This window comes from Gasterosteus aculeatus, chromosome 13 (assembly GCF_964276395.1).
Source record: "Gasterosteus aculeatus chromosome 13, fGasAcu3.hap1.1, whole genome shotgun sequence".
Taxonomy (NCBI): domain Eukaryota; kingdom Metazoa; phylum Chordata; class Actinopteri; order Perciformes; family Gasterosteidae; genus Gasterosteus; species Gasterosteus aculeatus.
The window spans coordinates 10241444-10265506 of NC_135701.1; the positions used below are offsets into that span (position 1 = coordinate 10241444).

General features: G+C 43.9%; 1 protein-coding gene across 1 annotated transcript in view; it reads left to right on the forward strand.

Annotated features, from left to right (window-relative positions):
• The first annotated feature begins 3815 nt into the window (after window positions 1-3815).
• ank1a (ankyrin 1, erythrocytic a) overlaps window positions 3816-24063 on the forward strand; it is a 69352-nt gene continuing 49104 nt past the window's right edge. Inside the window, exon 1 of the mRNA XM_078086638.1 lies at window positions 3816-4154. Coding sequence (XP_077942764.1) covers window positions 4029-4154 — 126 coding nt within the window. The 5' untranslated portion in view covers window positions 3816-4028. The remainder of the gene's footprint in view (window positions 4155-24063) is intronic.

Below are 24063 nucleotides of genomic sequence, written 5' to 3' on the forward strand. Positions count from 1 at the left end.
AGTCTGACTGGTGTGAATCTATGTGAACACAGCTCGTCCCTTTGCTCTTCTGCAGTCGGAGTATGTTGCTGTCTGCCTGTGTTTCCACCCAGAGGGTCTGCATTTGATAGTGAGGCTGCACACAGTAGGCCTCCCTGCTTTGAATAGGCGGCCTCCTCTTTTTCCTTTCACTGTGGTCAGTTTGCATGCGGGTGTGCGACGGGGATTGTGTGTGCGGCTCTCTTGTATCCCGTCACTGTTTTTAGAGGATCACTGGAGCGGCTAACATGCCGGCGGGTGCTGGCCGTCACACTGAAGAGAAGCCGGGCAGTAGCTGTGTGTTTTTTCTCCCCCCAGGTCCATGCAACCTGTCCCTTTTTGTGTCCCAGGCAGGACCACCCTAGGGACAGTTCATGTGCACTGGGTGCACTCTGAAACATACAAATGGGCTTGTATGGGCTTTCGCAGTACATGAATGTAGCTTAACATGTTTTGGCAAAATGTGTCTGAAGATTATTTTGTAACAGAGTGCATGTTAAGACACTTAACACAACGTATTTTGTGAAATAATATAAAAAAATCCAAAGCTTGTCTCACCAGAGTAATTTGTGGGCACGGTTCACATTCAGGTCTTTAATGGATAAATCAGGGTGTGCTTAACGATAAGCTTATAATTGACAGGGTCCTACCACAGCGTTATCTTGGAAGTGCGCACGTTCCCTTAAAACTTAACCCATCACTCTGTTTTTTGTTTATGAAAAGTAAAATTTTAAACTTTTGCTCAATTCTCGTTTGGTTTGTACTTTGCTGCATCCTCTCTCGTGCGCCGTCCACCAGAGTGCAAAGCTGTATTCAACAAACCAATGGGACCGATTACATGCAAGCTGTGGAAATTCAGATATGTTTGTCTTGTTTAAATACAGCTTAACAAGGTAAGCCCACTGGGCTGTTGTTAGGTGATTGGTTGGTTGATCTTTTGCTTTAATGTCATTGGTTCTAAGTTCCTTTTCTTGCCTCAATCCTGGAAGGGTTTACGTTATAGAGTGAGGATTACTACTCTAGGACAGGCTTTTGTGCAGGCCTTATTATGACTGACCTACGACAACAGTCAGGATCTGGATTCTTGGTCTAACTGTGGCTTCCCAATCTGCCCCTTTCAACCACTTGTTCGTATTGTCTGATCCTATTGGATACGACTGAACCCACACGGAAATGATTGACAGTCAAAAGCCAAAATAACGCCTGAGAATGACATCTGCCTGTGAAATCTGACCCCCTATCCACATTTAAAAGCGCTAAGAAGGCGTGCAAGATGGCGGATGGTCATATCCAACTGCAGAAACTGCAGATTTATTTAATAATTTTGTTCATGACGGAAAAAGTAGGAGATACTTATGATTCTTTCATTCATTGTTAAAGTGGTGTTTTGAGCATTTTCAAACGCATCAAGGGAATCGTAGCCAAGGCGCTAACTCTTCCACGGGTGTGAAGCATTCATATATTTGTTAGTGATGAGTACACAACATTCCCGATAGGGGGTAGTTTGGACAGAAGTGGTACGGTTACACCAGCATTTGCTTTCCCAAAGCCAAGCCTACGTTTCTTTGATTGATTTAATATGTTCTCTCTGCATTTCAGCACGGAGCAGTAATCCACCATTCACACAAGGACTTCAATGACATCATTGATACACGGTTACTACTGCGTACTATGAAAACACGTCCCGGAAGGATTCGATACAGGTGTTTGAAACCGTGTTGCTTTGCAGTGTGTGATGGGTGTGGAACTGATTCGCTCGGGGTTCAGCATCAGATACCCAAGTGGTCCCACTGGCTGTGTTAAAAGTGCACTATAAATCTGCCCCTGCTGTAGCTGAATAAGAGTATAGCATAACAGGACCAATTTAGTTGGCAGAGCAAAAACCTCCTTATTACCAGGTGCAGTGGGGCCGGCTGGTGATTCATTTAGGCTCATTCCCAGGAGTTCGATATTGTGACGGATCTCTTGCCACAGAGCTGTCAGCCCGTCAGTATTTGTGTTTGTTTGTGTCATAGCCGGGCCACACTAGCGAGTGATTTGTGTAGTAGTATTGGAGACAGAAGGCAATATCACCAGTCCTATTCATTAGTATGCTGCAGTATAGAGAGAAAGCTGCTATCAGATGAGGGGAAGCCTTGGCACCAGAGCAGAGGAAAAACGCAGGGAAAGACCGGGATACAGACAGGAAGCAGCAGCAGATAATGAGGGAAATGTACAATGATTGGCTCTAAAAGATGGTGACTAACTTAAATATGTCGACGTATATTTCTCTTAAATAAGAGGCACGGCCAAGAAATAACCTGGTATCATTTCTATTCAAATTGGGCTCAATATCATGAATCATTCAACCGTTGAGTTCCAGAAAAGAGCTTATAATTAGCTGTTAGAATTGGAAACAAACGACAGATTGAGAAAATGGAATGTAGTTTTATAATATAATGTAGTCTTGCTGTTTTTGTACAATTTCCTTTGTTATGACTGATTTACAAATCGTAGTAACGCAGACAACAAATGTGCCAGAAATCAAGATGTGGATAGAGAATACATTTGATAACCCTCCTTCAGCAGCTCTCCCTCCTGTGCGTGTGTGTGTGTGCGTTCGTGTGCCTTGAAGCACGCGTGTTGGCATGTGTGTCTACTGTATCAGAGTGAACTGTACGTTTTATGTATTGTGAGCTGGGCAAAGAGAGATGTTAAACGATATTTTTTGCCTGCGTCAGCAGCATTGCAGGGAGGAGGGGAGAGATGGAAAGGGAGGGAGGGAGGGGGGGAGAGAGAGGGAGAGAGGCAGAGCGATGCCAGTAAACAGGTGCTGGCTCCATCGGCTCCTCTCTCCCTATGCGCCTCTTTCTCACTGCGCACATATCCGCACATGCCTTGCACATGCCTTGCACATGTCTTGCACATGAGCACCTGAGCACCGGCCACAAATGTGACTTATGTTATACTGCATGTATTAATTCCCCCCCATTGCCTTTTATTGTATGAAAACTACAACAGGATCAGGGAAAGAGGAGCAAATGAATGTAAGAAACCAGAAATATAAGTCATGGAGCAAAGCCTACTCACCCTTTACAGTAGCTGTTGGGGGGGAAATAGCCTCTTATTGCTCCCAGCCTCACTCTAATAAACACAAGCTCACTGCACCAACATCTTTGCGCGGGCACCAATCCTGTCTGCTGCAGCGTATAAACAGTAGAGAGGGAGAAGGGAGTGAGAGAGCACACGAGTAAGAGGCAGGTTCTCTTTCGCCTCATGCATGTTTTAGTTTTTGCATTTATTTCCTCTGCGCTCTGTGTGTGGAGGATTGTGGTGATGGCGGGTTCCCCCGTGCAGCCCCGGCCATCCTCCACAGACGGGCACAGCAGGGCTATGAGATACTGAGAAATTAAATACAGGGAAAGGAAACAAAATCAATGAAGGAAAGGAGAGACGACTTTGATTCAACGCTGCTCAGCGCAGGCTGTCGCTCTACTGACTGTCAGTTCATCCCCTCTTGAATTTCTTGGGGGGGATCGAAGCAGTTTGACAGAATGTTGAAGCAATGAAAGGCAGGAGAGATGCTGAGAGTGAAGTCGAACAGAAAACAAAAACCTTAGTTCACTGTTATTTACATTTTCTTCTGCGCAGAGAAAGAGGGGAGAACAGAGAGGCAGCAGAAGATTTGAAGGAGAGTCGTGCACGTGAGCATTTGGGAGAGGGAGGCGTGTGCGGGCATTGGAGAGAGAGAAAGAGAGAGAGAGAGAGCAGCGTTGCAGCAGCATCCCACAGCAGACGGCTGAGGACCGCCGATGTGTGTGTGACTGTACGGCTGAAGAGGAGGAGGAGGAGGAGGGTGAGCGCGCTCGTACACTCTGCAGGGCCACAGAGGAGCACACAGCAGCAGCAGCAGCAGCAGCGCTACAGTGTTGGCCGGCACCAGGTAGAAGTCCCAGCGCTGTCGCCCCGCAGACCACCACCGTGGGATCTGGACGCGCCAACGCTGCCCAGACCCCTCCGCTGCCGGCGCCATGGCACAAGCCGCCAAACATCTCCGCAAGAACAAGGATTTAGAGGCCCAGCTAGAGCAGGAGCGCAAAGAGAAGGAGGAGGAGAGGGTCAAAAAGAGGAGTCGCTCACGGGATAAAAAGCGCAAGGTACTGGGACTATTCTCAGGTGGGGTAGTCAGGGGTGGGGTGATGGGCTTAGGGTGGGGTGGGGAGGGCGGGAGGGAGGGCTGGCTGGAGAGGGGGGCAGGAAGGTTGGATGCCCCCCCCACCCTCCTTTCTTTCTCTGTCATGCTAAGCTGTGGTCCGGGGTGCTGGGGCACACATGGAAACTCAAGAGTGCGTTTCTACTGTGTGTGTGTGCGCACAGTGTCCCCGGGACACATGCATGTCCTGTGCATACGGAACATGGGGAAACGGTACAACACACTGCATGCTTTCCTTCTCCCCTCGCTGTGTACCTGCTTTACTGACCGTCCTGTCTGAGCCGTCTGATAAGGCAGCGTAGTACTCTACCTCTCGCCGTGTCTCTGTCCCTCCTCACATCTCTCTCTCTCTCTCTCTCTCTCTCTCGCTTTGTTTTCACACTGCGGTATGTGTCGGACAGCCGGAATTTCACTACAGCACAAATTATTTCATGAGGACAGTGAGCTCGCCAACTCTTTTCCGATCTGCCCGCTGCCCGTCATTCTAAATACTGCAGAGCGATACCTGCAGACCGACTGAGGAGTCCCGGGCACAGCCGGAGTGACTGGCGGGGCTCGCTGTCCACGATAAATCTCTGTCCCGTCAGTCACCGCCCGCAGGGACATATCACCAAGATGCACAGTCGACTTTGTTCCTCTGGCCTCTCGTTGGGTTTCTCTCAAAGGCATTAATCATAGTGAGTCAATCTGCGAATGACTCACTATCATTAAGGCCTTCGCTGTTGTGTATTGGTGGGAAATTGGTTCTCGCGCATCCGAGCACGAGTCTGCACCGCGCCAGGCTGCCTGTAAACCGATCTGATGCTGATGCTGTAGTTCTGTGGACAGACACACCGTGCAGCTTCCACTTTCACAGAGAGGAAAGGCAGAGCTGAAAAGGCAGGTGTAGGGACTGCAATTATTATTTTTTCTGTTGTTGTACAAGCGAGAACAGAGTTGAAAGGTTCTCTGGGTAGGGATTCTGCCTCCGGTGTCAGATGCAATTTTATAATAGACACACACACGCCTGCTACCTCTCGCTCCGCCGATGATATGAGTTACTGTAGAGCTTCACCGTATTCTCCACCTCGAACCTCTCTTGATTAACTGGGCGCATTAACGTTTTGCTGTGAAGACCGGGAGGGAGAAAGTTGGTGCAGAGACGCTTGTGTGGGTGCGACCGGTGCATGTGTGTAAGTGCAGCGCGTTCCCGTCTGGAAAGATGAGATTGAAGAGGGGGAAGCCTGCCGCTCTAACGGAATGGATGGATACGTTACTGGCAAAGGGAGTTAATGCATCCCAACTTTGACCGAAAGCGTGTGGTTTCTGAGGATCCTGTATCACTTACGTAATGATGCAGCTTACGTCTTTCAAATAAGCTTCCTGACCCCCCCCCCCCCCCCCCCCCCCTCCCTCCCTCCCAGCTCCCTCTCCCAGCTCCCCCTCCCAACCTCCCTTCTTTTTTTGAATACCAGCTTACGGCCATTCCTGGTTTCTGGGGCAGATGTTAACACTGGGGGGATTCTCTCTGTTTCTCTCCAGTGCCCTCTTTGTTTCCTCCCTCATGCCCTCAGCGACGTAGTCAAATCCTACGGTCTGTAATTCAGAAGTTTACTTCCATGCGTGGTGGTTCTCCAAACCAAGTCACACTGGCTTGTTTGCTTTCTTTGCCATTCCACCACTATTTTTTGGTATTTGTTCCATCAGCTGTCTTGTGTCTGGCGACCTGCACCGTCCTCCCGTGGACAAGCAAGGTTAACACTTTTCTCTGTCACTGAACCATTTCTTTATTTTTATTTAATAACGTCATACATTTTTCTCATACATACTGACACACACATTTTGTTAGCAGCGAACCGTACTTTTGTTATTCTCCTTTCTCACAGAAGCCTTTCACCCATTTGTCCTGCACGAGTTACACGTATGTTGAGTTGGTGTATGACGAAAGCACTCAAAGCTTCCTTTATAACTAATGACTTTCGGGCCTTTTTTAAGCCATTGAACAATGTTTTATGTGGTTCGATAAACAAAAGGTTTTCAAAGAGAAAGCAGTTCTTGATGCTCTTTCATTAGATATTTTGTCTGAAATGTTTTTCTCACCCATAAAGTTGGTTACTATGAAAACCTGTGAAACTAATCAATCATCGTCATGTCCTATGACCAAACGGCATCGAGAACTTTTACTCTGTTGTTCCCTAACGACGTCATTTGATTTGGCGGCGTGGCATTTGCTTTTCTGAACCACCTTGGATCATTTCTTTTTGGTCTTTTTTAGAGTCAATTTGTTTTCTGGTGATACATTTTAATTTAGTGTCTTTTGATTTGCTCTCTTGGGCTTTTTGTACGGTGGTGTTTTACATGATTTTTTCCATCCCTGAGGGGAAACAAATCTGTGTTCGCTGATGAACGTCCAGAGTCGTAAAGCTAACAATTCATCATCAAAGGAGGAAAGTGCCATTTTAATTGGCTGCGTGGTGTAGTGGTATTATACAGCACAGGTCAGTTGCTGAGCAGCGGCTAATGCTGCCCTCAAATTACTTTTATTGATGAGTCTGCTCCTCTTGAAAAATGAGCACTGTCAGTATGTGAACAAAGCCCTATTGTCCTAGTTGCAACCTATTTTCACCTGTGTGTGGGTTTGTGTCCACATCTAAAGCGCCTTTGGTGTGAATTGGTCCGGCTGACCAGGATGGTCCTGAAGTACGAATTGGTGCTTTGCGGTGCTTTGCGTGTTTGTATGGTTTGTCTCACACCAGCTTGACAGACAAAAGTGAATCTGGTGCAATCATAGGTTTAGGCTATTTGCATATTTAAAGATTCAGGATTATTCCAAGGTCCCACTTCCTGTTGGACTTTTTCTGAAGATTAACAAATCCAATATTCCCAACATATGTGTGCAAAATTTTTATATGCAACACAATGAATTTCTCTTTGGTTCAGTTTTATTTGTCATTTACTGATTTAGTAGAAACAAGTTTTAGTTTCAGTGAGTTTTATGTCATGTACGTGACCCTGATGTCAGTGAAATGTATTATCAATCAACCTTTTTTTTAATTACCAATCTAACCAAAAGCCTGTTTATTTAGTTTGCATGTTTGAAGACAAAAAAAAGTTAGAGGCTGTACGGCATTAATTTTCCTAGTTTATAATACATTATTTTCTTTTTCTTTTTCTGTCAGCAAAAATGATTTGCTACCACCGGAAGATTATTTTCTTTTCAAAATCTGAATTCCGTTTTTTAGTGTTTTGTCCAAACAAGAATTCAATCTTCATGAACTTACTTGAGGAAAATGAGGCAATTCTCATGTCTAGGAACCATCAAATGTAAACAATTAGGCAAACAATTAGAGGTTTAATGAGTCGATTTGATGTAACTCGAAGGTCAACATCTACATGCATTTACAGTTTCTGTTAAGACAAGCTTGTCTGTTACTTTTAAGGCAGTGAAGTGAAAAAGTCCTTGCAGGACCGACCACTTAGTGCTGCTGGTACTTAGACTCATCAATACCATCAGTCTGCTCGGATGCACTACGGGGCCTTTGTTGCGTTATGAAGCCTGGCACCAAGAGGTGTTAGAGCTCTGCTGACGCATATCGCTGCCCATAAGGCATCTTCAAGGTAAAATTCAGCCTCGTAGACTCTCGGGTAACCTAAACAGTGGCCATTGTGCAGGACTGTGCAGCTAACACGGCTGCCAGCAGACATTGCCCGCAGCGAAAGTGCAATCTAAGTGCAATCTCCATCTTCATATCAAACAGAGGTGGCAGCAGTGAATCCGCATTCCAGCCTCATCTCTGTCTGCCCTCCAAGGCAGAGCCTTCACTGAGGTCAATGTGTCCATGTCTGGGACAGATTGGTGCTGTAGGTGTTCATGCTGCGTTGTGTCTTATGTAATTCGTTTTCTGTGGTTTGACCTCTTCTGAGAGTCAGAGGAGAGATATTGGCCGGTCCTCCCATTAAGGGCTGCTTAACTAGTTTCTATTTGAAGTCGAAATGGATGTTTGGACCTTTTGGGGAATATGCGTATTCCCTTCTTTGCTAAAAGAAACAGGAGAATATCTAGATCCTTTTCAGCACTTTTCATTTCTACAACTTGTTTTCTATACAGATTAATTGGTCAGGTGATGGTAGGTGGATGTTTTACCTTGAGGAAAAGTAAATCCTGCTGGTGGCAAAAGATGAAAAGTGGGATCCCATGTGTCCAATAGACTTGAATATTAGCATAGTCTTTGGGCAAAAAGGGGAAATCTTATAATGGACCAAAACTGGTGTTCAAAGGGTTAAATGAGAGAAATTGTTTTTTCTGCCAGTATACAGTTGCTGTAGTTTTGAATATCCACATTGGTATTGTGTAGGACATAATGGAATAAATATAGCAACCTAATTGACCAAATACTTGACCAGAGATGCTTTCACAAAAAAATACATTAGTAGAGATTTTTTTAATACAAAGGATCCACATTACTGTTATGCAGACATCAAAACAAGGAATGGACCACACTATTTTCCAACATGGTATCAATATAATAAACTAATATTGCACAGCCAGTATTTGATTAAATGAAGACTGTTTTAAATTCATTAAGACAATAATGCTAATGATTGTGTGCTTGTGGCTGCGGCTCAGGTGGCCCTATGGAGACCCCTTGGTCGGATGACTCAGCAGGCCTTGCTGAGGCACTCGCTCATGCTGATGGAGCCTTGGAATGAGTCTCCGAGAGCCCACCAGCTCCGGGCTCTACCATAAGTGCTGCCGGGGCAGGTTGGCCGGGCGCTGCAGCCTACTCTCCTTTAATTAAAGCAGAAGTGAAAGGCGCATGTGTGGACAATTCACCAACCCCGCCTCTCCTGCCCAACCTCCGTTTACCAGTGCGACAGAGGGTCTTTGTTAGCAGCTAGACTGAGAGATTCCAAAACAGAGACCATATCCTGCCAGTTTCATTTGAGATGGGGAGACTTTTCCAGTGTTTTTTAACAAGATACCAAAAAATGAGAAAAAACATGAACAAAATAACATCAAGCATTCAGCGGGCACTCACTCTCTGCAGGGATCAGGCTTCCCCGAAACTCCAAAGCCTGAGGATGGATAGTTTCATCCTGACTGCTGTGCTAGATCCTTTCATTTTAAAACCTTGAAGCCACAAGCATCAGCATGCATTTATTTCGTCTTGTCTGTGTAATTAAAAAAAACGAAAAAGCATTCAACATACAAGATAATTTATTGGTGTGTTTCCAAGCAGATTTACTGAACTGACATATATAGGACTGCAGTGCTTTCTTAAAGCATTCTTTTCCCAACAACAGGTTTTGTAGAAACCTCCCATGAATATTAACAATGGGGCTGTTTGTCCTTCTCCTGCACAGTGAAATATACTCATTTGTGAGACAACACGGAAAATAATGTGTCATATTGTAAGAGACTTCCTCAGATTTCGCCGTGTGCCTCCTTCCCTCCCTCCCTTCCTTCTCCTTTATCCCTCTCCTTGGCCGATAGCGCTAATCCGTCTCGTTGTTATTCTAATAGTGCAGCGGTTACGTAACTCTGAAACCAGAAGTGAAAGATCCGGGGTATTGAAATGAATTATTACCAAAATAAAAGTGGAGGGATCCAAATAGAGAAAGAATGATGCCCGATAATCTTTACAGGTCCTTTCTGGACAGCTTGTTGTGGGAAAAAAAAGGAAAGCTTCTGGTGTCCGTCTCCCAACCTGAGACTTTCCCCTTTAATCTGCTTCTGGATGCTGAGAGAGAGGAAAGGACCGGAGGTGCGATGCGGAGCTTAGTGAAGTCTTATGTCGAGGTTCTCGGGGTCCTGCCTTGATAAGACTCTGCAGCATCTCTTGATATGTGCAACATCTAGGAGCCTCTGCAATGGGAACCTTACCTCTTAATGCATTTCTCTGTTCTTTTTAGCGCTGTAGATAAATCATCTTTTTTTGATTGAGCAGATGTAGCGACTTTAATCTAGAGCTGCTTTAATCAACATGTAGCTTACAACAGTGTTCTTTGCAATTTGTCGCATTTTTCTAACCTCATCCACCTTCTCATGAGAAGGTCACCGTGGTTCCTTTTCGTTCATACGCATGGAATAAAGGATATAGAATGAGTCAAAATTCCAGTTGGTCAAGTTCGTTGGTTTGGTTTCTAGCATAGCCGAGAATTTATTCTCCCAATTTGCTGGTAGTTTTGTGTTTGAAAAAGAGTTTGCCAGTGTGAGATTGCTTTGTATGCGCTGGAAGCACGGGATGTGTAAGTGATTGTGTGCAAGTTTTTGTTATTACAAATATGTTTGCAAATATGAGCGCTTGTGGTGGAAGAATGTAACCCAGAGGAAGAACCATAAGAGAGGAGAGTGAAAGCAGAAAAGTGACGTCGTGGAGGACCTGAGGGTGACTGCAACCTTTCTCTATGTATTGAAAGACGGGTGTTATATACCTGATTTATATGATAATTCCTGACTTTTCCTGTGTAACGGAGAGAATGGGAATCATTCTAAATCTAAAGTGCAGTAGGTCACAGTCACACTTCCAGTTCTCTGAGTGTGGACGATAGACAACGTCTGATTCATTTACCTGCATAGGCCAAAATAAAGTAGGCCCATATGTGTTACAGCAGCTTAGCGTGGCTTCCTTTTGGGTGACGGATGCTAACGTTACACTACCAGGACTCGCCTCGGCATTGGTCGGTGCCGTGGACTATCGCTCTCTGTTCCCTGATGACAGATCTTACTTAGTCGAGTTCAGACTTCTTGACTCATCTAATCCTTGTGTCAAGTGTCACTATGGGCCCGTTATTAAAAGCTTAGTCATATGTCAACCCCTTCATCTGACTCCCCCAGTGGCAGAGGTGGTGTCACTTTGATTTGATCCTGTTCCTCATCCCACCCACAGTGATGCTGAGCTCTCACTACGATCATCCGTTCATTCATCCATGCAGGACAACATTCAGGGTGATACATCCACAGTAGCACACCTAAATATTAGAAAGTGGGCAGGTAACACCGAGGGAAGCTGAACATCATTATAGCCAGTAGATAATTCACAAAGTTTTACTGCCATCTCTAAACTATTCTGTTCTTCACTAACTTCCAAATATTATTGGTTCGGTTCAACTGAAACAGGATGCGACATTGGAGATTTCATCCTTGACACAATCTCAAGTCGAGCTTCTCTTTGCCCTGAAAACTTAGATCTTTTAAAAGGACTTTCTCAGCTGATGGAGGTTCTCAGTCGTCATGGAAATATAGATGTTCAAATTTCTTTTTTCTGAGTTGTAATGGTTTTCAAGGATGACTCAAGGTCGTAAGATATTTGTCCATTACCAAATAGTTTATTGGTAGAAAATAGTTCAAACAATAACCACCGTGCAGTTACTGCATTGTGTGGAACCTCAAAGTAGTGAAATTAATTTAGGTTAAGTTTCTTTCCCAAAACTACATTTTACAATGTATGTTCTTTTACATACAATGAAACATCTGTAACTTATTGGTTGATTGTCACATAAGAAATGCAGAGTAATGAGACACGATAGAGACGCATTACTCAATGAACTTTGATTCCACATATTTCTATATGTGCATTTTTGAGATTCCACACGTCTGGGTCTTTGATTTATGACATTAACCCTCCGTGGTAATGATGCGCGTCAGTCATTCCAAATCGAGACAAGTTATTACTCATCTCTTTGATGCAGCTGCTGTTAAAACAAGCGGCCATTTAAGTTGACAGGATCAATGTTTAACAATCTCAGTCTCACTGTGTACCTTCTTTTTTCATGTGTTCGTGTGACTGTGCTCAATTCACACGTTCATTGAACGACGGCACGTGGGTTGTCTTGTGGCGCAGGATTTACTAGCTGGCAGGACGCTTGTCATCCAGCCTCTAATTGGCCGACCCCAGAGGTTTGTAGAGCCATGTGCCCGCCCTTTTCTCCCTTTCTCCCTCCCTCCCAGAGCACATTCCTCCATCCCTCCCATAATCAATCCTCCTGCTTCAATATAGACTACAACTCTCTCTCTCTCTCTGCAGCAGTAACTTGCGGCACATTTGCGGCACACTTGCGCAGGACCATGCTTTTGATGCTTAACACCTCCCTTTCTTCCCTCAGCCTCTAATTTTGAATTCAGCACTATAGATCTCACATTTAGAGAGGAAAACCAGATAGATTAAGTGAGCAACAGAGAAAGACGGGCGAGGGGAGGGAAACAAAGCATCAGCAATATTCACTGTTACAGCGGTCTGACGTTGTTGGTGTGCAGGAATATAAAAGAAAAAAAGAAATCGGGAGTGATGTGTTAGAATAAATAAATTTCACCACACCTGTTTATAAATCCTTTGATGTAGTGAACAGACATTTGTTCAGAAAATGTTTTTAGTTGGACCCCCACCATGTTAAACCACTTTTGGATCACAGAGGAGGGAGGGGCTTCGTCCTCGGGGACTCTAGCGGTTTCTTCTCGTGATGTAGGAGAATGTGCGCGTTTGCAGTGGCTCTACAAGGTCAACCGCACCTCGTACACCGTGCATGTACATGCATGTAGACTTGACAAATGCACATGCACTTTGAGCCAGCCCTTAGTCAGCAGAGTGTCGGCTGCTCTGTGAGGAAGTTGGATGTCACCACCTAGTGTTTACACAGAGGACTTCCCAATCGCTACACGAACACTGACATCATCTTCTTCACTCTCTCATTTTCTTGTGCCACTTCTCTGGTCCAAAAACTCCTAAACAGTCCCTCTCTCTGCCTCCACCACTGCTGCACACATCTTCCTTGTTCCTTTTAAGGCAGCTCACACTTTAACTGAATAAGCTCTTACGTACATCCATATTTTAGTGTACAACAACAAGCTGCAGTGAAAATCTATCTTTACCTTGTGGAAAAGATGACTGAGCACTGCGTCTTTTGTGTAATCTTGTGTTTTCCATCCCAGTTTGATCAGAAGGACATGGGGAGACTAATCTGCCATGTCTTTCTAGCTAAATTATTAATTGTTATTGAATGAAGTTGGATTGTGATCACTTTGCATTTGGCTGCATTCGCAAAGCCCTCATATCTTTTTCTGCTCTTTTTGTAGCCCCTTCATAAAGGACACCTTCTCCGCCGCTTTACCTCAATCCTGTGGTCACTTTGCATTTTTACTTTTTACCCCTGCTGCCTCCAGCAGGGTCTAAGTGAAGGACAATATATAGGGAAGCTCGAGGCAGTGCAGGAATGTTAAGCCTGATGGTAATAAATTAAATGTTTGTCAGACCATAAAGCACTGAAGCCATGAAGTCTGGAGCTCACGTAGTGAAAGTCTGATGAAAGGAGAAATTATCTTTTTGTGCTCTTCGGTCACTGGGGGCACCTGCTGTAGTTTGCTTACTTTCTTTCACACTTTTGTTCCTCTGGTGACGCTGCCAGTGTGACGGCGGTATTTGGACAAAACAAGATATCCAAAGACGTCATCCATGATAACTTATTATTGACCTTTTAAATAATCAGAAGGTTAACATAGAGAATAATGGAGAAAACATTTGATAATGAAATTCGTTCATTATCATTATCATTGTAGCGTTATAAGTGCAGAAGAGTAACTCATTTAAAAGGACAGAATATTCTCTGACCTCCTCGTTCCTTCGTCCTCTCTTGTGTCGGTCCTTGACTCGGAGGCTGAAGCTCCTCATGAAGCAGCTCCCCTGTGCAAAATGGTGTTTTCTATCATTCATCAAATCTAATAGCTCACATCACAAAATGTCACTCCATTCCCGTATTTTTGCTTTCTGTTGAATTGGTAAAACTCAAAACTCCCTTTTCATATTAAAGTCTTCATCTTAATCACCTTGTCATAATTAACATGTGACATATTGTATGCTCAATGTTTACTTGACAGTTCTATTCAGCGTTTACTTTCTCCTGCAGTTTGAGCTTCGTACCCACATCTTGTGAAATACAAAATGTATTTTACTTTTTGTTATGAGAAAACGTTTTAATTCATTTTTTAGCTTTGATTTTGTTTCACTTGTTTTTCACACACTGTCATAGTATCATTGAACTTCAGCCTCTTTTGTTATGTAATATGCTCAGAATATCTCGCTATTGAGCAGAGGAGGATGCTTGAATCTGAAGATTTGGCTCATGTTTCCAAAAGGCCATTCTGTTGAGCATAAATATATGGCAAGAATATTATTTTAGAGGCATTGTTGTGTTTCACTTTGCGTTGTCTGCTGACACATCAAGTCGCTGTAGTCTTTCCTCCTTCTATTTTTTAGAGAGTTGTAGTTTAATTTAAAGTTTGTCGAATAAAAATGAAAACAATCTGACTTGTTTTCTCTACTTTGAGTAGTTAAATAAAAAATGATCCCTAATATTACATTATTTTAAAACTACAATTCCTCGTCAAAGACGTGATTTGGAATATCAGGTTTAATGTATTTTAGTTTCTACCATGAACCGATGAAGACAGAGGACAGATGAAGGATGCGTTAACATTGGCTCCCTCTGCTGGTCGGAACCCGGTTCACATCTCATTTACATTCCCCTCCATCTCGACTCTGTCAGCGCGCGAGCAGGTCGACTGCACAGCGTGACGCAGTCGGCTGGTTCTACCATCATTGTGACATTACGAGGGTCGAGAGGACAGTAGGCGTGAAGCAAGGAACGGCTCGGGTTGTGTTCAGCCGCCACGCAAACTGTGTCCTCATCCAACACGTAGAGAGAGTTGCACATTGGTACCAGTCGAGCGTGCTCCACACATACGAGGTGTGTTCACACCCGCCTCTCTCTCTCTCTCTGATCCGGTGCAGCAATTTCGACCCTGTTGTGAAATACTGTTACGCAAAGTCATCAATTATTCACTAAGGATTCCTGCGCTTGTTCAGTCGTGGGCTCGATCGACCGAGAGATCGAATTCAAGAGGCTACAGATCCACATTATTCATATGAATTATTTGTCACGTGTGAAGCGTCTATTTCGCTGCCAATAAAGAATCACCATCCCTCTACCTCTCTGCACAGATGACTTTGGTCGCTCTGATCAATAACTGCATCGGCAGAGTATATTATGTGGAACTCAGCAACAAGGGTTTCATCAAGTGCATTAATATTCTGCGTTCTCCCATTCGTTCACAGCAGTGCTAAACCGCAGATGACTATTCTATTCAGATCAGCCGGATGGGAGGATTTAGTTGGTCTACTGTTGAAAAACTGCCGACAGGTCCAGCAAAATGAGAAAAGATGAGCGGGCACGTCTTCTTCTTCTCGCTGACTGCAGGAAATCTTCATTGGACAGCGGTGCAGTTTTAGTGCATGTGAGCTCATGAAACCAGACTGGTTTGGATCAAGGAGATTATGTTACGAGAGGCAAGTCTGAGACCAGGTTAAAAACTACACCCTCTAAAACCTTGAGTATTGGCGTAGTGGAGACCCCGCAGTGTGTGGGACATCGCCCTCCCTGAGAGGATGCAGTAGAAGTTACAGACCCCCGATTCTCAAGCTGTCTGCTCTGTGTTAAGGACAGAATTCAACTAAGTCATTAAGCAGATATTTGAGGACGGCGAGGGACTCGGAGGTTCACTTGCTCTTAATATTTGGAGGAACATTTTCATCACGCAAGGACAACCTCACAGGAGAGGAAACGCAATGTCCCCCCTCGGCCGAGGATTGTTACCCAGCGATACTCGCTCCTGAATGTAGACACGAGGCTGAACGTGTGAAGCACTTGTAATTGTCGTCTGCAGGGAATGATTTTAGTGCGGGGCTTAAGAGTGCAGTGATGTATGTGTGTGTGTGTCCGCTTACTGTCGGAGCGGAGACACAGATTGGTGGAGGCAGGTCTGGCACGCCGTGGTCCACAGCACTGCAGGGTCATAAATGATTTAATGGCAGCAGAGGTGAGCTCCGGCCTGCTCTCCTGATGCGCACCGGCGTTTATGACCCCGCACAAGTGATTCATTTCGTTACGACGGCACCAACTGTTGTAGTGATATTCTGAATAAATTTGATTACTTAGGGTGATATATGATGTGAGCTTTTTTTTATATGTAGCTCCAAAAAAATGGGACTGCCGCTGCAGTTTATCAAAAGCGAGGGAGTTCACTCCTACAGCCCCGTGTGCGCCGTGCACATTTAGACTTATGTAAGTTTCACATACAGAAGACGAGGAGGACGATCCGCCGGCCCACTTTCAGGAGTAGTTTGCTACAAAAATACTCTTTACCTATCAATATTTCCCTCCTGGTACGGATCCACACGTTGTATTATCCTTCCCAGAATGATGGTTATATGAGAACAGCGTCATATTTCACTGTGTGTGTTGTAATAGTGCTCCAACATACCGCATGAAGGCCAAGCTATTATTGGCCCACAGCAAGAGAGCTGGTCATACGTTCGTTTAGTCAAGTTTATCCATGTGAAAGGTCGCTTGTAATGTGGGAGATCAATTCAGCCTCTCTGGTTCTTTTTATTCCTCTGGCGCACAGAGGCTCAGTTTTTCAGTGATACAAGTTTGAAAGGTCAGAGTAGCAGTTAAACACGCATCTAAATGATACCGCACTGCGAGAGAATCATCCTCCCACAAAATAATTACCATTCACTTCTAACTGAGGGATTAAACACACAGATGGAGTCTGAATCACCACACTACCTCACTGGCACGTGCGTTTCTCTGCTCACAGCATCACTTAGAGAAAACCTACAAATTCACATTTATATGATGATGTTTCATATCATTGAATTTGAAAAAGAAAGGTTAAAGGATGGCAATACTGTATATTTATTAATAACCCCCCTAATTCTCAGCACAAAGCCCTTTTTGGGATTTGTTCCCACTTAATATGTGCATCTATAAAGGCAGTGCAATGTGCCGCACTGATGTGTTTTTCTGCAACTCTAAAGATACGGAAAAGTTAAGATTCATCAGGCTTTTGCATTTTAGGCAATACTCCTAGGATCGGTTTGCTTTGGATATTTCATCACCAGATAACTACTGAAATGGTTGTTGGCAACATTTTGAAAAACGGCATTTTATTTGTGCTCAAATCTGAAGGACGGACCAGTGTGAGAACACATGTCCGGAATCCCAGGCAAAAGGACAAACGTGACATTGATGAATAACAGCGAGCATGACAGAGCAGGCGTTGGACGATGATGGAGCAGGGGGCTCAAAGATGAGACGACGGGGGGGGGCGGTTTGTGTGTTGGTAGCAGAATTAGGGGGCAGGCTGCTGGGTTCCTTGCTTGGCACTTCTTTGGCTGTTCATTCTTCTTTCATGCTCCGTTTATTCAATATGGCCAATGTGCTGTCTAAAGTTTTGAGGCATTGTTTCTGGCTGTAGACGTTATTTTCTTTCAATGCTGATGAGGCCATTTAGGAGGCAGTTTGTCTCCCCCTTTCAGGTGAGAAAAGTCCAGTAAACACTTTTACACAATAGCAAGTCCCTCGTTTATTACATTGATGGGAAACTGAACTTTCATGAAATTTCCTATGAAACATTTTATTTAGTGAACTGAATTTAAATAGCTGGATTAATACAACCGTGTTCCGTTTCTTTACTGAATGGGTCTTTTCCCACACATTTCCCCTCCCAGTGTTCCTTCAGTGGGATAAACAGTGTGTCACCTTTTCACTCTCAGAATTCTTCCTCTCCCTCTTGATCCCTCTCGTCGTGTACAGCTTCAGTTACAATGTTCGCTCTCATCACATCCAAACCCTCCAGCTCTCTCCTCTTTCTTTTGTGCTTCTTTTTATTCCATTTCCATCCTGCTCTCCAGCTTTCCAGACGCTCACATTGCTTTTCCTCCCCTCTACTTTTCTCCCTCTTTTTAGTCCTTGAACTGACCTTCAGCCACCGCATGTGTGCTTCTTTGTATGTTCTCAGCTTTGACAATCCCCCTTGAGCCACTCTCACCCATCAAACACCAACTCAAGTGCTGGCTTCCTGTTTCGGAGGGTCTTGCTGAGGGTCGGGGGCCCCTCTGCGGTTGGTATGGGTCTCGTTTGGAGGGGGAACACATGCTTTGTGGCAACATAAGTGTGTTTTTTCTCTCAGGACACAGGTGGACAGCGTTGGGGAGTTGCTATTGCAGGCGCCTCCTCTTGCTTGAATACAGCGCAAAGCAAAGTTAATATAGATGTTGAATGACAGCAGGGGTTGAGAGGGGTTTCAACCCAACTCACATTCTGTAATCTACCACAAAGGGATGGAACTGCAATCTTCTGTATAGGATGGTTTGAGCCCCCAAAGAAATGTAGATCCCAAGGGTTTGTTCAAGGCATTAAAACTTCATTTGAAAGTCCAGCTGAATGTAGCTGGCACGTTTTAGATCAAGGACGTGTTCATGAAGGCCTATAGAAGATATTCATACAGGGAAGCACATATGGGCACTACAGGAATATACTTTTATGTGGAAGTAAACTTATTCAAAAAGCACTATCAGCCATTTAGATTTTTTGTGAGATCATTACTCCACATTAGGTTTATCGGCCCACTTTTAGAGCATCACCATGCGTCATGCCTGGACCCTAAAAAACAACCACACTTCCGTGCTTGTTCATGTGTGTGTCATACGTTGGCCATTAGCCTGTACACGTGTGCATTACTTGATAGTGGAAGACAATTTTAAAGGGCTACCTTGTTGGGCCTTAACTGGAGAAGTTCCTAGCTTTGGTGTAAACCCACTTTACTTTAATCAGCGGAAGAAAGACAAAAACATGTTAAGGCGTTATTATAGAATATTTTGTACATTGACTACATGTTGTGCGGCTGTCTGTTACTGTCGGTGCCACTGTGGGCTGACGTACAGCTTTAGTGCGACGACGGCCGACAGGTTGATGTAGCAAAAACTGGCCATTGGTGCATTTTAACTAGTTGTGTTTTGCAGATTTTGACTGCGACATGAAAAAATGAGCACCGAGATTCTCCTCCGTCTCCTCTTTAACTTCTTCACCTCATTTTTTTTCTTCTCTGTATTGATCCTCATATTCATATTTTTGCTCTTTTATCTCTTGTTAGTTCTGAATGAGTGGGCCCATTCTGTCAGAATAAAGATTCTGCACCGGGAGCTGCCCTCCTCTCCTGCCTTCATCTCTTTCCCTCCACTCTGAGGGGTGTCTCTCTTCCCCCCGAAGCCGGCAGGGAGGGAGAGGAAGAAGAGCAGCAGGGAAAGACTCAGGGACTTTTAGAGAGGAGAGTCGGAGGACGGGAATTGAAAAAAGGCTATGAGGAGGGTCAGATGACGTCAGTGAAGATGGGGACGCGAGTAAAGCTCCATAAAAGCGGCTTGACGCTCCACCAACTGAATGAGCACCTTGCTGCTGATAAGCACGATGAAAGGAATAATGATGACAGTGGGGGTGCCAATAGGCTGCTATTTTTAGATGCATTCAGCTTGCTGGCTGTGTGTAACTGTGCACTATATGAGCGAGTGCACGTTTCTTTACATGGACTTCATTGTACATGTGCAAAGATGCATTAATGCAGGGGTATATGTAAAGGTATATCCTCGGGTAGGTGCGTGCGTGAGTGCGTCCTTCTGTCCCAGTGGGCACATTGGTGTAGCTTTAAGCCACGTGCCTGTAATGCTGACTGTACATAATCAGGGGAGAGCTGCAGTGAGCAACTCGGCGTGCACTCTTCATGAACACGCTGAAAATGGCTTTTCAACAGCGATGCGTGTCAGTGATTGAAGTGCCGTGTGCTGTGTGCACTGCGGACAGACGTCTAGTATAAAAGGAAGAGCGATGAAAGATTAATGTGTAAACGTTTTAGCCAGGTACAGTTTGACCACTTTTGATTTGACCTATTTAGCATTTATAAGTTTGTCTTAGTAATCATGGAAATAATTTATCAACCAAAATTGTGATTTCTGCTACATTTCTGTTAGTTTTAGGTAAAGATACCGTTATATGTTTAGTTGCTGTTAGCTGTTGAGCTGTTAGCACTGACAAGATGCCATCTTGGAATCCAGGATATTATATTATTTAAGACTAAATAGGTCATGTTTTCACATTCCAACCAACTATGAATACCAAAGAAATCAGAAATTAATTAAGTTCAGATTTCACACTAATTAGTACAGACTATTTGTGGCACAGAGATATTCATCAGCAAATATCTAATGGAAAAACTCAACAAATACAATAAACAACACTGCTAAATAATAAGCAATACTGCTTTCATATTTGCCTTTTCTTTGCCAGAGAATTAGTCGCAATATTTCAAAGGAAACCCTGTAGGGGGATTCTTCAAATTTGGCACAAATGGGGTACATCCCAAGTGTGCATCTATGTTTCCCCCACTTGCCTATTTACTTGGTGTTAGACCGTCCCACCGGGGACGCGTGAAGAGATGCAATAAACAACCCGCAAGGAGAGAGGAAAAAAGTGGTGGAGGTAGGAGGGGGTGGGAGATGAAGAAACAGCCTCCGGCACGTTGATGTTGACGTCCTGGATGGTCTCCTTCTCCTTACGGGTCTTCTTCTCTCCTCTCTCTGATGTCTTTGGCTCCTGGTCCTGCATTTTGCGCCTCATTTTGTCCATCTCCATCTGTTGGTCTTGCATCTTTCTTCCAAAGATGCCTCTCTTCTTTTTCAAGAAGACAAACGTTCTCAAGGAATGTTTTTTCGCTTGGATCGTTGGATCTTGGTGATCAGGATTTGATCTCTTTTAGCGATGTGATCGTCCAACTGGTGGATCTCTGTGATCAGACAAAACTTTATCCTTTGCTCTTTTGTAAATCAGCCAGAGAATCGCTCTCGTCCTTCAGCAGTTTAGATCCTGCTTCCAACTTGTGGTTGTTGCTCTGCTGCTTGTGCAGCTCCTCCTGTAGAGCAGCGTTGTTGGAGAGTAACCCTCTTACTTTGGACTCCAAGGACTGATGTTGGTAATCAGGTTCTTTGAAGGTCTTTTTTCTCCAGATCTTCATATTCTCGCTGCCAAGTGTCATTGTTGACTGTGAGTTCAGCACTTTTGACAACAAGCGGTTCTGTGGACTCTGTGATCTTCAGAGACAAACCAATTGGCCGTCTCAATGTCATAACTGGATCTCAGATAATTAAACTCTATTATCATGTGAGTGAGTACAAAATAATTAAAGCTCTTCAAATGTAAATGTCTCTCATTACAGTTTCCTGGATTTTTTGGGGATCCTCACGGTTCGCTTGCTCATCTCTGTCCCATTTCCCCCTGAGAATATAACCTTCAGTTTCAATTTTACACTGTGAATTTAATCAAGGATTCTTCCCATAAAGTTTTCTCGGAGCCATCAATGGTATTTTATTACCTGTTCTAGTGCCGCAGTGAGAAGTTTTGCAACTGTGAAAGATCACTTCAGCTCATATAAGTTTAGCGAATGTATGAAAATGACTTAAACCATGACTCCAAAGCATGTTTTAGAAGTACATCTTTTTTTCTGTGATATGTGTGTCCGGGTGTGCTTGAGCACATATTGGAAAGCGACTTATCTGTAGCAGTAATTGCAGATGCTGCAGATGAGCGCAAGGTTGACATTGAGGGCCAGAAAAGGCAATTGGTTAAGAAGCTTGTTATTATTTTATCTACAGTGTGTGTGTGTGTGTGTGTGTGTGTGTGTGTGTGTGTGTGTGTGTCATCATGGCAATATGTGGTCCTGGAGGTGCTTACTGAAACAATTACAAGCAGCACTTTACAGATTGATGTGGTCACCTTGATAGCTTCACAAACGTGCAGAGTGCCGTCATAACAATTTTGTTGTTGAGCCCTGAAATGAACTGAAGTTTGAAGATGGTTCAACCAGCGGCCCCAGAAGTAGGAAAGTGGCCTTTTGGCCCAATATGACATCACGGCTAGTAGGATCTCATCACAAAATGGTCTTTAGTTATCTGTGCGTTTGTTTTACAGTTTCCACATTTAACATTGTCATCAGATCTGCAAAATATTAAGTATTCAAATCTCATGTATTGACGTTGTGTTTGATGACGTTTGCCTTTTTCTTTAAACAAATATCAAATTAGTAATGCAAAGTTTTGTAAATAAAAAAATAAAAAATAAAAGACAAATTCCATTGCGATGTTTTAAAGCGATGAAAAAAGTATCAATAATTACTGATTTAATAGGTAGTGATATTTATTACCTTTTGGATTTTTAGCAGTAAACACATTCAGTATCTATCTGATTCTTATATAGTACTCCTAATGTTTTTGTTTCAAAACGCATTGTTTGAGAATGTTGTGTGTCTGTGACCTGAGGCTTTTCAGTGACAAAGAAATTACTACCATCAATCCAGATTGTCTAATCAAATTGGCGTCGGGTTTGAGACGTGACGCTCTGCGTGGCTAGACTGCACACTGCACGCCGATTATCTGTAGGCAGTAATACATTCTGTCCAGTATCATGATCGCCGAGGCCCGGTTTTAAAGACCTGGATGCATTGTGCACGCTGACGTCTGCGCCACAGCAGCTGTTCCCGTTGGTTTAGTCATTGGCTACACTTATTAAAGCATGTAACGTTCATGCTGCACTCGGCGGGGGCGTTGCTGCCGTGGTTGGCGGCTCTGTCGAAGTGTTCGACGGGTAATCCGCCCGCTGTGCTTGTGCACGTCTCGGGGCTGGCCTCTCACAAAAGAGCAGACCTGAAAAGCACCATAATGAGGCGCAGGCTGAAAGAAAAGGCATGTCTCTTTACATTCTTCTGAGCGAAAAAGAAAAGAGCAACATAAAAGAAGAGAGGACAAGAAAGAAAGATGAAAATAAGCCTCACAAATCCAGGTTTCTGGCTGCCCTGCCTCTATGAGTTTATCTTTTTTATGCATGGTTTTTATTATGGTAATAAAATGTTGGATAAAAATAGAGAGCAATGGTTTTCAATGGAAAGGGGTTTGCAAATAAGAGCCAGGGACAGCGTATGCAGCTAAATGTCATTGATAAAACACATTAAGCAGTTCAAATGGCTTCTCTCTCCCTCATATTCGCCATTGCTGTCTTATTGCTTTTCATCTTGTCTTTCTTTGAAAAGCTTCAGGCCAAACGTCATGAGTCCTACAGTTCACACAAAACACGAAAACATTGATCCTTCGCCGTTGTGTCATAGTTCGTCTTAAGAGTTTTCCAACTACAGTAAACAGTTTACTGTAATTGTTTGTTGTTTTTTCTCTTTTATGGGTTTCATCTTCCATTATAGGAAAACAACAAAAGATGATCCCAGGTTGCCAGACGGTTTTGCTGCAGTCATATGAATGTTTTAGACTTGGTACACTGGTGTGGTTAAGTGCACATATAGCCGCGCTGTGCAAAGGCCCTTTAGTTGAAACAGACTTCCCCACTGGCCGCCTCAACAATCCCCTACAAAGTATTCTCTGAGGAAGAGAAGAAGGTACAAACAGCGCTGAGGATCAGAGGAGGTTGTACTTTCCCTCCACTGTAGAGAACATCAAAGCACTCTGTCCACTTCGTTATGCCACGTAAATCTTTCTCCTCTAATGACCTCTGACCTCCACAGGTTCACAGCAAAGGGTGGGACCAGGACAAATCCGACACGGTGGACCAAATAACAGAAACCTTATTATACTGCTTAAATTCAGTCAGTGCAAAAATAACTAATCTTACTGCTGCGGCTGCTATAACTCTTAAAGAATGCAATTATTTGCTTTGGTGAAAGTTGTTTGACTTTTACATTTAAGACATACTTTCATGTGCATTCATTTTAATTAATAAGCCTTAATTTTTCGAATTTTGCTGTTTTGTGTATACAGTGATCCCTCGCCACTTCGCGGTTCACTTATCGCGGATTCGCTATTTCGCGGATTTTCATAATGCATTTTTTTTTTTTTTGGTGCATTGTGCTCTGCATTCTGATTCGCTAAAAACTCACTCCCGAGCCGTTCATTACAGTTCTCCAACGTAATCGATGGTGGCATGTCGGT